Source organism: Aotus nancymaae, unplaced genomic scaffold (assembly GCF_030222135.1).
Source record: "Aotus nancymaae isolate 86718 unplaced genomic scaffold, 86718_ANA_hifiasm-v0.15.2.pri h1tg000014l, whole genome shotgun sequence".
Taxonomy (NCBI): Eukaryota; Metazoa; Chordata; class Mammalia; order Primates; family Aotidae; genus Aotus; species Aotus nancymaae.
In genome coordinates this window covers 60,941,648-60,954,717 of record NW_026988425.1, presented here as the reverse complement: position 1 = coordinate 60,954,717, position 13,070 = coordinate 60,941,648, and the positions used below count along the sequence as shown (strand labels likewise).

The following is a 13,070-nucleotide window of genomic DNA, read 5'->3' as shown; positions in this document are numbered from 1 at the left end:
GGATATAAATTGTCATAGGAGCAATAAAGGCAATAAATGGTTTTAAAGCTTCTTAAAATCATGCATTGTCAGTGGTAAGAAGATGCTAACAGAATTGCCTGTTTATTACCTGGTGGCTCAGAAAAATATGTAGAGACATTCTTCAGCTTCAGAAGCTATTACTGATGAACTACACAATTTTTTAAGTTCCAAAACACGAGACCGACTCAAGAGAATTCCTGTCCTTGGTTACGTGTCTTCAGCGTAGTGCTTTTATAAGTATTAAGAACTAGTAAAACAAATACCAGCAGGATGTTTTTAAGTCAGGAAAACCTTAAGTGTAAATTCATGTGGATCTGGGTTTTTTCTTCTAGTTGGCCAAGAGCCAAGAACCCAAATTGGGAGTATCACAAGAGAGCACCATCATGAGAATTGTAAAGATCTTTGCCCTTTAAAAATTTCAAACTGTGCCAAATTTCAAAACACAGTCATGTACCACATAATAATGTTTTGGTCAACAATGGACTACACATCGGAGGCTGGTCCCATAAGAGTATAATATTGTATTTTTACTGGACCTTTCTATGCTACGTATGTTAGATACACAAATACTTACCATTGTGTTACAGTTGCCTACAATATTCAGTACAGTAACATGTTGTAAGGATGTGTAGCCCAGGAGCAATTTCGGCTACAGTAGGCTAAACCACGTAGGTTTGTGTAAGTATACTCTATGATGTTTGCACTAGGAAATCACATTCTCAAAATTTATCCCATCATTAAGCGATGCATGACTATATTAACATTTCAGTCCTCCTTCAGGGGCTAAGTCCAATTCACTCCACCCACTGCTCACTCCTCAGCCCCACCATGCACCCAAGTTCCTTCCACCATGTTCCTTCCATGCACCTTCCACCATGCACACCAAGCTTCTAGTCCTCTTTCCAAATTCCCACTGGCTTTGGCTTGAGCCCCAGAAATATCTCACCATGGGCAGTAAAACTGCCTCTCATTTCTATACAGCTCAGCTCCACCCTCTCCACCACTGTTATGAATGACCCTTGACCAGGCCTCTCTCTGTTTTGTGGAACCAATATACCCAGTATATGAATTTTCCTGGTGCTTTAACCTTTTGTACAAACATGTAGACCAGCTTCACTTTCAATTCATGATCTCAGACTTTAAATAGGCTGTCAATGCTTTCAGGAAATCCTACTACATTTATAGCTTCCCTTCCTACTCTTCAAGACGATGTCACACTTCCTTATCGCCTCAATTCCCATATAACCCTCCCAACTGCACCCCTTCCCTCCATGGTCTCTCACAATGCACTGAGAAAAGTGAACCATTAAATCTATTAAACTCTCTGCTTTTTTAAAAAAGCAAATGCATTAAGATTAGTGATATAATTTTTTTAATTATCTTATTTTGATATAATTATATATGTACATGCAGTTACAAGAAATAATACAGAAAGATCCCAGGTACTTCTCCTTATCCAGTTTCCCCAATGGCAACATCATGAAAAACCTTAGTACAATATCACAATCCAAGAACAGACACTGACACTGTCAAGATAAAGAACATTTCCATCAACACAAGGATCCCTCATGTTACCCTTTTATAACCATACCTACTTCTTCCCACCTCGTCCCCTCAATCCCTGGCAACCACGAATCAGTTTTCCAGTTCTAGAATTTTGTCACTGTAAGAATGTGATATGTGGAATTATACAGTATAACCTCTTGGGACTGGTTTTTTCACTTAACATAATTTTCTGGACATTCACCCAGATTGCTGCATGTATCAACGGTTGCTCCTTTTAACTGCTCAGTAGTATTCCATGGTACAGGTGCGCTTGAACTACCTGCTTTGGCATCCATTTTCTCCTCCTTCCTCCTGTGACAATGCAGGAAGTGCCCCTCTTCCTATCAAAGGTCAACCCTTTTACATGTGCTCTGGATACCCAGCCCTGTTCCTCCAAATACCTTCTTCAGCTGTCGTCTCTCTCACCCAAACCATCTTCAGCACTTCACAAACATGTTCTCATGACTCTCATGTTAAGATGGCTCTTGCTGACCCCTCATACCCTTTTAGCTCATACTTTATATTTCTAGTCCCTTTCATTACACATTTTCTTCTCAAAAGAGTTACCTGTACTTTTATTTATCAAGATATAAGCCATTTCTGATTCTTTAATGACCACTTTGTCTTATCGCATCCCACTCTCGCTCCTGTCTATACTTCCCTACTTGTGATGGTTAATACTAAGTGTCAATTTGATTGGATTAAAGGATGCAAAGTATTGATCCTGGGTGTGCCTGTGAGAGTACTGCCAAAAGAGATTAACATTTGAGTCAATGGGCTGGGAAAGGCAGACCCACCCTTAATCTGGGTGGGTACAATCTAATCAGCTACCAGTGTGGCTAATATATAAGCAGGCAGAAAAACATGAAAACACTAGACTGGCCTAGTCTCCCAGCCTACATCTTTCTCCCATGCTGGATGCTTCCTGCCCATCAGCCCCTGAACATCAGACTCCATGTTCTTCAGTTTTGACACTTGGACTGGCTCTCCCTGCTTCTCAGCTTGCAGACGGCCTATTGTGGGACCCTGTGATCATGTGAGTTCATACTTAATACTTTATATACATTATATAAATATACATATATATATATGGGGGTTATTAATAAGAGATATATATGTGTCTGTATATATATACACACAGAGAATAGAATATATATATGTATATATTTTACATATTCTATATATATATATTCTCTCTCTCTCTCTCTCTATATATATATATATATATATATATACTACTAGTTCTGTCCCTCTAGAGAACCCTAATACTCTCTCCAGGACCAAGACTGCTCAGTGACGACACTGTCCCATCCAATGAGACTTTCCTGTCCTCATCTTACTCTCCCACATGCAGCCAATATATGGTTTGCCATCATTTCCTCCTCTGAAGATGCTTCTCTCCTGTGATTCCACAGTTCTACCTGACATGCCCATTTAGCATGTCTCATCAGGCATTTCAAACATACCCCAAACAGAATTCATCACATCTTGTGCCTTTAAAATCTGTTTCTCTCCCAGTCTTTCCTGACTTAGTATGTGCCCTGCTCCCCCATCTCTTGTCTAGCTGAATGCTGAGGCAAGGCCAGCAGGGACTATATTTCCCTGGCATCCCCTGCCAACACACACACACACCCCCCCCCTTGCATTCATCTGTGACCATATGATTAGATCTTTCCAAAAGAATAGAAAGTAAAATGAGCATGTCTCTTCCAGGCTGGGACTTTTAAGAAGTCAGAAGGGTTTCCCCTCTCTCTTTCCACTTCTGCCAACTGGAAATGGGGTACCTCAAGGCTATTAAGAACAAAACCAGAAGATGGAATGTGGGTCCCTGAGTGACCATGGGAAGAGAGTTGCCTACGAACCCAAACATTTACTTTGAACTACTACATGAGCAAGAAATAAACTACTGTTGTGGTAAGCCACTGATATTTTCTGGTTTGCTTGTCATAGCACGTGTGTGTTATCTTAACACACACCATTTTTATACAAGCATTCTTTTGATGGTGTTACAAAACTGAAGAAATCTAGAGTGTATAGGAGAGTTTAAGTTGTATTTAGGTGTAATATTTAGAAAATACCGAAGCTACCCATAAAACAGCCATACCTTATATAAATTATCTTTAATCTGAATTATTTCAGCCTTGCCCACTAAGGTAAGGAGGGCTTTAGGATGACAAACCCATTAGGTTCTACACAGTACTTAAAAGCAATGGCTTCCAGGTTAATTTTAAAGTAAAGAATGTTTTCTGGGATTGTGTCATTCCTTTCTCTCTTCAAAAAAAAAAAAAAAAAACACTCAAGAATGCCTTTTTAAAAATTTTCAGATTTTATTCCAAATTGATTTCCATAGTCCGAAAAAGAAAACCCTCTCAACTTTCTTCCCAAGATAGAACATCATGATTCTAACAGCTTTAAGATTCTAGTTTATATTGTCTACAAAGCTGATTTCTTATTATTATGTACATGTTATACACATATATAGATTTTTGTCTTTCTTTTACATTCCAACCAACCCAAACATTTGGGGAAAAAAAAACAACTCTCTTCATGGGGAAAAGCAGCACTCATTTTCTGGCTGTTAAGGCTGCAACATACATCACAGCTGTAGAATGCAGGCCAAGGATTTGGGGCATGTATTTGCATATCAAGAAGCCAGGATTCAAGATCCTGAGATTCTGTCCCTCATTCTGCAGCTTCCTCACTGTGAGCTGTCAGGCACACTACCAACAATATCCATGCCCAGACTTAAGGGTCTATATAATGATTAGAATAATGCTCCACTTCCTCATCAGGGAGCTCCAAAGCTCAGTCAATGTTTACACAAGCCTTCTAGGTGCCTATTTAGCAAGCTGTGGACCTTCAAGACAGGAAACATATCAGCCTCCAAAATAAAAAAAAAAATCCAGGCAGTAATGTGCATAGCAAGCTCCAGGTCTGTTGTTTAAATGCCAGCCCTGCAAAAAAGGCCCTGCTTATTTTCTCATCTTTAATCTAATGCCTTTAGTGATTCAAAAGTTTAGTTAGGGAAGAAAATGTGAACCTTTCAATCATGAGTGTCTATGCATAGTGAAATTATGGGGTTTTGGGCTTTTTCGTTATCGTGGTCTGTATTTTCTAAACTGTCTACATTGAACACAAATTACTTTGAAACTTAAAAATAGGTAAATAAAATATTTTATTGTAAAAGATTTTTTCTAAAGAAGCTAACCGGGATAGACTGAATGATCAGTTCCAATTCTGTACTCCCCTGGAACAGCATGACAGTCAGCTCTCACATACAGATTCAACTAACTGTGGATCAAACATATTTGGAAAAAACAAAAATAAATAATGATACGATAAAAATAATACAAATGTTAAAATGCAGTATAGCAACTATAGAATATTAATATTTACATTGTATTAGGTGATATAAATCATCTAGAGATGATTTAAAACTTACAGGAGGATATGCATAGGTTACATGCAAATACTACACCATTTTATGTAAGTGACTTGAGCAACTATGAACTGTAGTATCCTGGAATCTGGAATCTGTGGATACTGAGGGACAACTGTGCATACAGTCATGCATTGCTTAGCAAAAAGGATACATTCTGACAAGTGCTTCCTTAGGCAATTCTGTCATTGTGCAAACATCATAGGGTGTACTTACACAAGCTTAGATGGTGTAGCCTACTATGCACCCAAACTACAGGGTATAGCCTATTGCTCCTAGGCTGCAAATGTGTACAGTGTGCAACTGCACTTAATACAGTAGGCAACTGCAACACAATGATCAGTATGTGCATGTCTAAACACAGAGAAGCTACCTTAAAAATATAAAAGAAAAGATAAAAAGTGGTACACCTGTTCAGGGTACTTGCCATGAATAGAGTTTGCAGGACTAGAAGTTGCTATGGGTGAGTCAGTGAGTGGTGACTGAATGTGAAGGCCTAGGACATTACTGTAGACTTTATTAAACAATGTACACCTAGGTTACACTGAATTTATAAAAAATATTTTTCTTTCTTCAATAATAAATTAAACTTAGCCTACTGTAAATTTTACTTCATAAACTTCTTAAACTTTCTAACTTTTGTAATAACACTTACTTTAAAATACAAACACATTGTAGAGCGGTGCAAAAATATTTTATTCTTTATATCCTTATTCTATAAGATTTTTTCTATTTTTCCTTTTAAACATTTTTGGTTAAAAACTAAGACACGAATACATTAGCCTAGGCCTACAGAGTCAGGATCAGGAAGACATTACCATGCAATAGTTTTCCAGTTTCATTATAATGTTGTGGGCCCATTGTCATACATATAGCCCATCACTGACCAAAATGACTTTATGTGGCACATGAGTACCTGCATCCTGGCCAAGGTATCAAGATGAAGTGTGCGTCTACTCCTTGACTCCAGGGTTGACTGTGCTTTTTGCTTTAGCCAATATAAAATTAGCAGACATGATACCAGCAGAACCTTGAAATGTGCCTGTACAGGAGAAGTTGCCCTCTCATGCTCCTGTCTTTCACCATAAGAGGATGCCTTTGGTAGCTGCTGGTCTAAAGAAGAAGATAGACACATAGAGCAAATCTGGACCCAAACTGCATCCTGGAACCAAGCCCAATACGGCCCAGAGTGACCTACAACCAAACCCCGACTAACCTATAACCATGTGAACAAGAAAAAAAAATACTTATTGCTGTCTATCATTGAGATGCTTGCAGTTATGCAACATTACTGTTGCTGACTGACATACCACCAAATGCCACAGAAAAAGTCGGGCTCAAAAACTATCTCATGGATTAAGCTGCAGGGTATAAAAAGGCCATAGTATCCTTCACTTGCCCAATTTTAAATAGAGCCTGCTCAACCATCACTCCATTTTGAGAAAGTTCCTTAGCAGAAAGTAATTGTTTTCCTCCTCCTCATTAAAGACAGATGCTCCTCATCTTACAGTGGAGTTACATCCAGATAAACCCACTATCAGAAGTAAAAGAAATCCAAAGTCAATAATGCATTTAATACCCCACTAAACTCATCATAAAGTTGAAAAGTCAAAAGCCAAACCATTGTAAGTGGGGGATCGTCTGTATACAATTATTTAATTACAAATATTGCAAGTCTTAGGAAGCATGAGACACTATGAGACCATTTAACAATGGAATTTCACATTAATATATTGTGAGTCTCTTTCAATATCAAAACATGTTTTTTACAATATGACTTTTAATGTTCACAACTGTTTTCCATTTTATGTGCATACCATAATATGTTTAATCAGTATTCATTTGTCAGCTATTTAGAAAATATGAAATTTTAATTATTATAAATGGTGCTGCTTTAGATATAACTAAGGTTAAATCTCTTGACATACAACAATTTCCTTGTGATGAATTCTGAGCAGTTGAATTTCTGTGTTAACCAATGTGTAAATTTTAAGGTTTTTAATATGTACTAATTGCCTAGTTTTACTTTATTTTTATAATTAAACAACTGGGAGCCATACAGATTGAGTCAGCCACAAATTCCAACTGAGTGAAGAAATTTTCCCATCTAAGAGTCACTGCAATTAATACTGCTGGAATTAAGAGTTTATTTAAAACTTACTAGGTACTAATGATGCTAGGAACAGTGCGGCAATTGTGAGCATGAACTCTGGAGGCACGATGCCTGGATTCAAATCCTGGCTCTGCTGTGGTGAGCACTGTGACCTCAAGGAAGTTACTCAACCTGCCTGTGCCTCAGTGTTCTCACGTGTAAAATGGGATAACAGTGTCTCCGTCATAGACACATAGAGACGTTGTAAGGATTAAATAAGTCAATAAATATAATTCCCTAAACACAATGCCTGCTACACAGTAAGCTTTTAATGTTAGTTATCATCATTAGGAATAAATATATAAATTGATCACAGATCTTCCTCTCAAACAGCTAAAAGTCTAGTGAAACTTATCAAGGATTGTTGGTTGGCAAAATTGTCCAACTATAAAAACTAAAAATCTTTGTTTTAAGGAAAGTAGAATACTGCCAAAGAAAAGATCCTTGGATTAAAACAAAGTAAAACAATGAGAAAGTGGTCGCTCATTAAGTAACAGATAAGATCAGGCATGGGTCTCTGATGGAAAAACCAGTATGACTTAATTTAAGTTCAGCAACAGGGTATGTCCCAAGGTGAGACCACATGTGATTATTTACAGTTATCTAAAACTAGTGGAAAACACATTTTTTAAAGTTCAGGGAAGATGCCATCTTCTCTGAGTTCCAACATCTGACACTAGCCTGACATGAACACAGCGCCTGACACAAAGCAGCAATCCAGCCGATAAGGATACCAAACTGATTTCCGTGAGCCCATGTACCCATCAAGTCCAAATCCCTCCAAATCAATTAGTTATGCACATAATACTAATAGCTCCTATCATTGGACTAGCTACTTGGTATATATTATTTCATTAAATCTTCAGCTAAAGTATCTAGAGGAACAATTAAAAATGTTTTTTTTTTTAATATTCTAATATAACTTTCAAGGAGCTGTCTTCAAAAACAGGCTGATATTCAATGGATTTTTTTTTTTTTTTAGCTTTTCTAAGGACTATTAAGCATTTAAAAAGTTATCTGACCAAAAATTTAGTTCCCAAAAATAATTGTGTAGCAAAGCAATTGTATAAGGATAGACTTCCTAGAGCTGTTAAAATTATGACAAGAGAATCAAGTCCAGCTATTTATTTTCAAAACTAAAGGCCGAATTTCACATTTGAGATCATATATCTGCATCAACAGCCATATCCTTGCATTATTTTAAAGCTTTATGTAAACTGCTTTAGCAAAAGTGAATAGAACAATTACTGCCTCTCCTATCTGTCAAAAATTGTTGAATCAAGGTAAGTAAATTTCCTAAGTGAAATTAATCAGAGGATGAGTCTTTTAACCTTTGAGATTTAATTTTCTTACCTATAAGATTTAGAATAATCTTTGGGGTCTCCTCCTTTAAAAAGCAAATAGTCTGCACTTATAAAAGGAAAGCAAAGAAAAATATCCTAACAAGCATTAGAAAAGCATCAGTAAACTCAAGGTAAAAGATTTGCCTTAAACTTGAACTACAGCTTTTTTTTTTTTTTTTTTTTTTTTGATGAATTTCTCCCCCTTGACCTGAGGTCGTTTTGCCCTTTGTTCCAGCAGTGTGGCACACTAGGTCAGATATCCTAGACTCCACTAATAATGTGGCAGAAGCACTCTGTTCCCAGAAATTTAATCTCCAAAAAGTCAAAAATCCATAGTTCTCCAAAAAAATGAGTAATTCAATTTATTTTCCAGGCCATTTTTCAACTAGTAGACGAGACCATCATATGTAAAAAAAAAAAACTCCATTTGGGAATTTTAAGAAACAAAGTTCCCTAAAAATATTTATATGTAGAGGAAACAGCACTCTGATGAAATAAAAAGAAATCCAGCTTTCAGTGACTTATAGCTAAACTTAATAACGTAAAATTTTAAATGCTGAGTTACTTTTTAAAAGCTATGCTTTAACTTATTTTAATTTGGCTATTTTGCAAGTCAAAAATAATTTGTGAGTTTTCTGAATTTGAAAATTTCACAATTTTAACAATGAAATTTAAAAAGGGGTGAAAGAATTGAACCAATACTTCACAAAATACGAAAGCTGTCCAATAAGCACATGAAAAGATGTTCTATATTCTCTAGTCACCAAGGAAACATAAATAAAACCATAGTGTGATACATCTATATACCACTGAAAATGGCTACAATTTTAAAAACTGGTAATACCACAGATTAGCAAGAACTCCTAGCAATTGGATCATTCATCCCTACCAGTCATGAATGTAAAATGGTACAATTTTAGAAAATCATTTGGCAGTTTCTTTTCTAATTTTATTTTTATTAACAAAGAATAATTCATACACAGTCATGAGGTACTAGTGCTCTTTCGATCATATAATGTATAGTGATCAGATCAGGGTAATTAGCATATCTATCATCTCAAAAATTTATCATTTCTTTGTGTTGGGAACTATCAATATCCTTCCTCTAGCTATTTGAAAGTATATATAATTGTTAACTATAGTTATCCTAAAGTAGTATAGAACACCAGAACCTATTCGTTTAAAGTTAAACATATGCTACTAATACACATGGCAACATGGGTGAATCTTAAAAACATCACACTGAGCAAAAGAAGCCAGAACAAAGGAGTAGACTCTCTACACTCCCATTAATATAAACCCCTTGAGAAGGTCAATCTAATCTATAATGACAGAGAACAGATCTATGGCTGCCTAGGGCCAAGGAGTTGGCATTGAGGGTGGGAGTAGAGGGTGGGTTAGACTAGTAACAACAAAGGAAACATTTTATATCCTGATAAAGGCAGTAAACTGAGGTATAAATTTGCAAAAATCCATCCAAATGTACACTTAAAGTTGGGGATAAGTCATTGCATGTAAATTATATTTCAGCAAAGTTTACTAATAAAATTATCAATTTAACTGGTTTCTGGATTGGATAAGATTTTTATGAAATGTTCTGCAGAGGCAGGCCCATTCTTAAGCAGGTGGATTACATGTGGAACGCTGGGGCCACGCAGGACCCTGTATGAGAAACTCAATTCCTTCTTTCAACACAGCCACCACAACTCACCAGTCAGGGCTCCTCCCAGGCTCCCTCGTCTTAGCTGTCTTCCATCCTCACTCAGCTGTCTTTTATACTTCAGTGATTTTCCAGGGCCAGAAGCCACATCTGGGTTGCTGCATTTCCGAAACGGCATGGGTGGAGGGGATAATATGTGGTCAAGCTGCAGAAAGAAGAAGAATGGCATCACTGACTAGGGCATCAACACAGCCTAGAATGAAAGACCAATCATTCACACTTTCTTCCTTTCTTTTCCTTCTCCAAACCCCATTCTCCCAACCCTGTGTTTAATTTGGCTACCTTAGAGAGTTCAGAATTTCTTTGTCACTTCCATCTGAAAGAGAGTCTGGATTGCTGCAAAATCTTGACAGCAGTGTTTTTCAAACTATGGGTCACAGCATTATTAATGGGTCATGAAATCAAGTTTGGTAGATTGTGACTGGTGTTTCTTAATGCAATAGAAAAAAATTATCAGAGTCCAATGAAGAAAGGGAAAGTATTGTTTCATGAAATCTTTTATTCAGTTATACGTGTATGTGTGTATATCCTAGTTCACTATATAAAATAGGTCTTTCTGTACTTGGTCTCCCCCAAAATTGAAGATTGTTGCTCTATAGAGAAGCAATAGATCATTCTCTTTAGTTGGTCACAAAAGAAAATTCACATATTGCTCACAAATATGTGTTGTATGGGAGAGAAATTTCTAAGCACCCTAGCCCTTAATGGAAATCAATACATCCCTACATCACCTTATAGCTTTTTAAAAGAAAATCTGTCACAAGAATCAGAGAAATCAAAGTCACTTCAAGAGAAAGCTTTCTACAAAAGAATCCCTTGTGTCACAACACTTATTTCAAGATCTGCCTGTTTTTATAAGAAAGCCTCTCATACTTAATAGAGCCATATCTTCTAAAATGTTCACCTTCAACTAAGTACATATGAATATGTGTCTAGATAGTTACAAAGGACAAAAAATTCATGTACACACGTGTACGTCCAGTTAGTTATTAAAAATCTCTCAAAAAAGTACGAAAAAAGGTTAACTTTGTAGAAATTTAAAAACAGAAAAGTCAAGTAACATTATTCAAAGCTGGGCATTTTAAAAGCTGTTTCACTGAGATTTGTTTTGTTTTCATGGGGAAAAGAGGTGGTCACCTGGTTATACCTGTCTGAATTTTTTTCAGGTTAAGATTATCATGGATATATTTATAAGAAATAGAAATCTGGAGACTAGGTCATCCATTCGTCTGTCTATGCACTGCATCATATTCAAAGTCACTGCACAGGCTGGGTGCAGTGGCTCATGTTTATATTCCCAGCATTTTGGGAAGCTGAGGCAGGAGACTCTGTTGAGCCCAGGAAGTCAAGGCCACAGTGAGCCATGATTGCAGCACTGCACTCCAGCCTGAGCAACAGAGCAAGACACTATCTCAAAAACTAAATAATAAAAAATAATTAAATAAACAGAAATAAACAAAAACTATTGCACAAAAAGAAATTTGATCCTGTTTATGAGCAACCTTTCCCAAGTTGGCTGAGATAGAATAGACCTCATCAGTTCAGCTACTAAAAGATTCCCTTCAGCACAGTTGTGTTCATTAGTAACACCTAACACCTGGATTTCAAGCACTTCTCTATAAGTACCATCTCACACCCATTGCAGGTCAGTACTTCAGTGAGAGGCCCTTGAAGAACTGGCAGCCCATCCACTCCAAAATCAAAGCCAGATCTGCAGGAAAAAGGGACTCCAGAGTGCACTTGGGAAAAAAGAAAAAAAAAAAAACACACCCTTTCAAATGCAGAGCCGTACTTATCATAAGGTATTCGTTGAGGGTGGGTGTTCATTACATAGTGTCCTACCTAGCACGGCCTCCAAGGAGAAGTTTCAATCTAGTCTCTAGAAAAAGCAGAACCAAATCGCTGGGTTCAATCTGGAGTCAGATCATTACAGAACATAGAGGTTATTTTTTGCCTCTTTCTTGGCTCCATTTTGTGCTCTTACCCCAATTATTTTTTCTGCCAATGTTCTCAACTTTGAAGCTTTTCAGAAAAACACTGGCAACTACAGGAACGTTACAGGAACAGCGCAGTAAACACCTCTCAATGGAGAATTGTAAACCTTTTGCCACCCTGCTTTTGCTCTCTCTCCTTTTCTTCACACATGAACGGTTGACTTGGTTGTGAGCAGTGTGAGTCTTCACCCCCAAATACTTCAACATGCCTCTTCTAAGAACAAGAGTATTCTCTTAAGTTCTCCTATGCCATATCCTATGTACTCTTACAAGGGGTCTCAAATATTTTGTGAGCAAGGTAAAGTATAAACACTAGGAAAAAATGTAACATAAGATTGTATCAGGTAGACTTAACATTAAAAATTTGCTTTTACATTACAGGACAAACTTGCAGCCACAAGGTGGCAATGTGCCATAGACATTGAATAAAATGTTCCATAACAGCTACTATTTAGTAGTCCTAGTAAATGTATTAAGCATGGATGCCTACTCTGCAAAGCAATCAAGCAAGTTAGGGTCCGTTCTACTTAAATATTTCCTCTTGATTATGAGTGGCAGCTGAATAAAATACAAATATTTCTCATATAAGGTTCATCAGCTTCTGCTACTTTTCACCTGAAGTTAAATTTTTTCAGCTTGTAGAATTACAATTAATTACTCTGGGGAAGACTGCTGTATCACAGATTAACAGAGGGTAAAAAAAACAAGCAGAGGAAAGAAGATAATTCCTAATAGGAATGAGGTAATTTTCTTACATATTTCCAACAAAGCCATGAAAGACATGAAACAAATGTGGAAGAAAGAGAAGGAAATCAGGGAGAAAGTATGTAGAAAAAGGGGGGGAAATCTAATTTAT

At 36.9% G+C, this 13,070-nt stretch overlaps 1 protein-coding gene across 3 annotated transcripts in view; it reads right to left on the bottom strand.

The window, feature by feature from the left end:
- The window catches only part of MAST4 (microtubule associated serine/threonine kinase family member 4), a 564,457-nt gene that overhangs the window by 399,341 nt on the left and 152,046 nt on the right, over nt 1-13,070 (bottom strand). For all 3 annotated transcript variants that reach the window (XM_064376019.1, XM_012462235.2, XM_064376020.1), the window contains exon 2: nt 10,212-10,365. In XM_064376019.1, the coding sequence (XP_064232089.1) occupies nt 10,212-10,365 (154 nt within the window). The remainder of the gene's footprint in view (nt 1-10,211; nt 10,366-13,070) is intronic.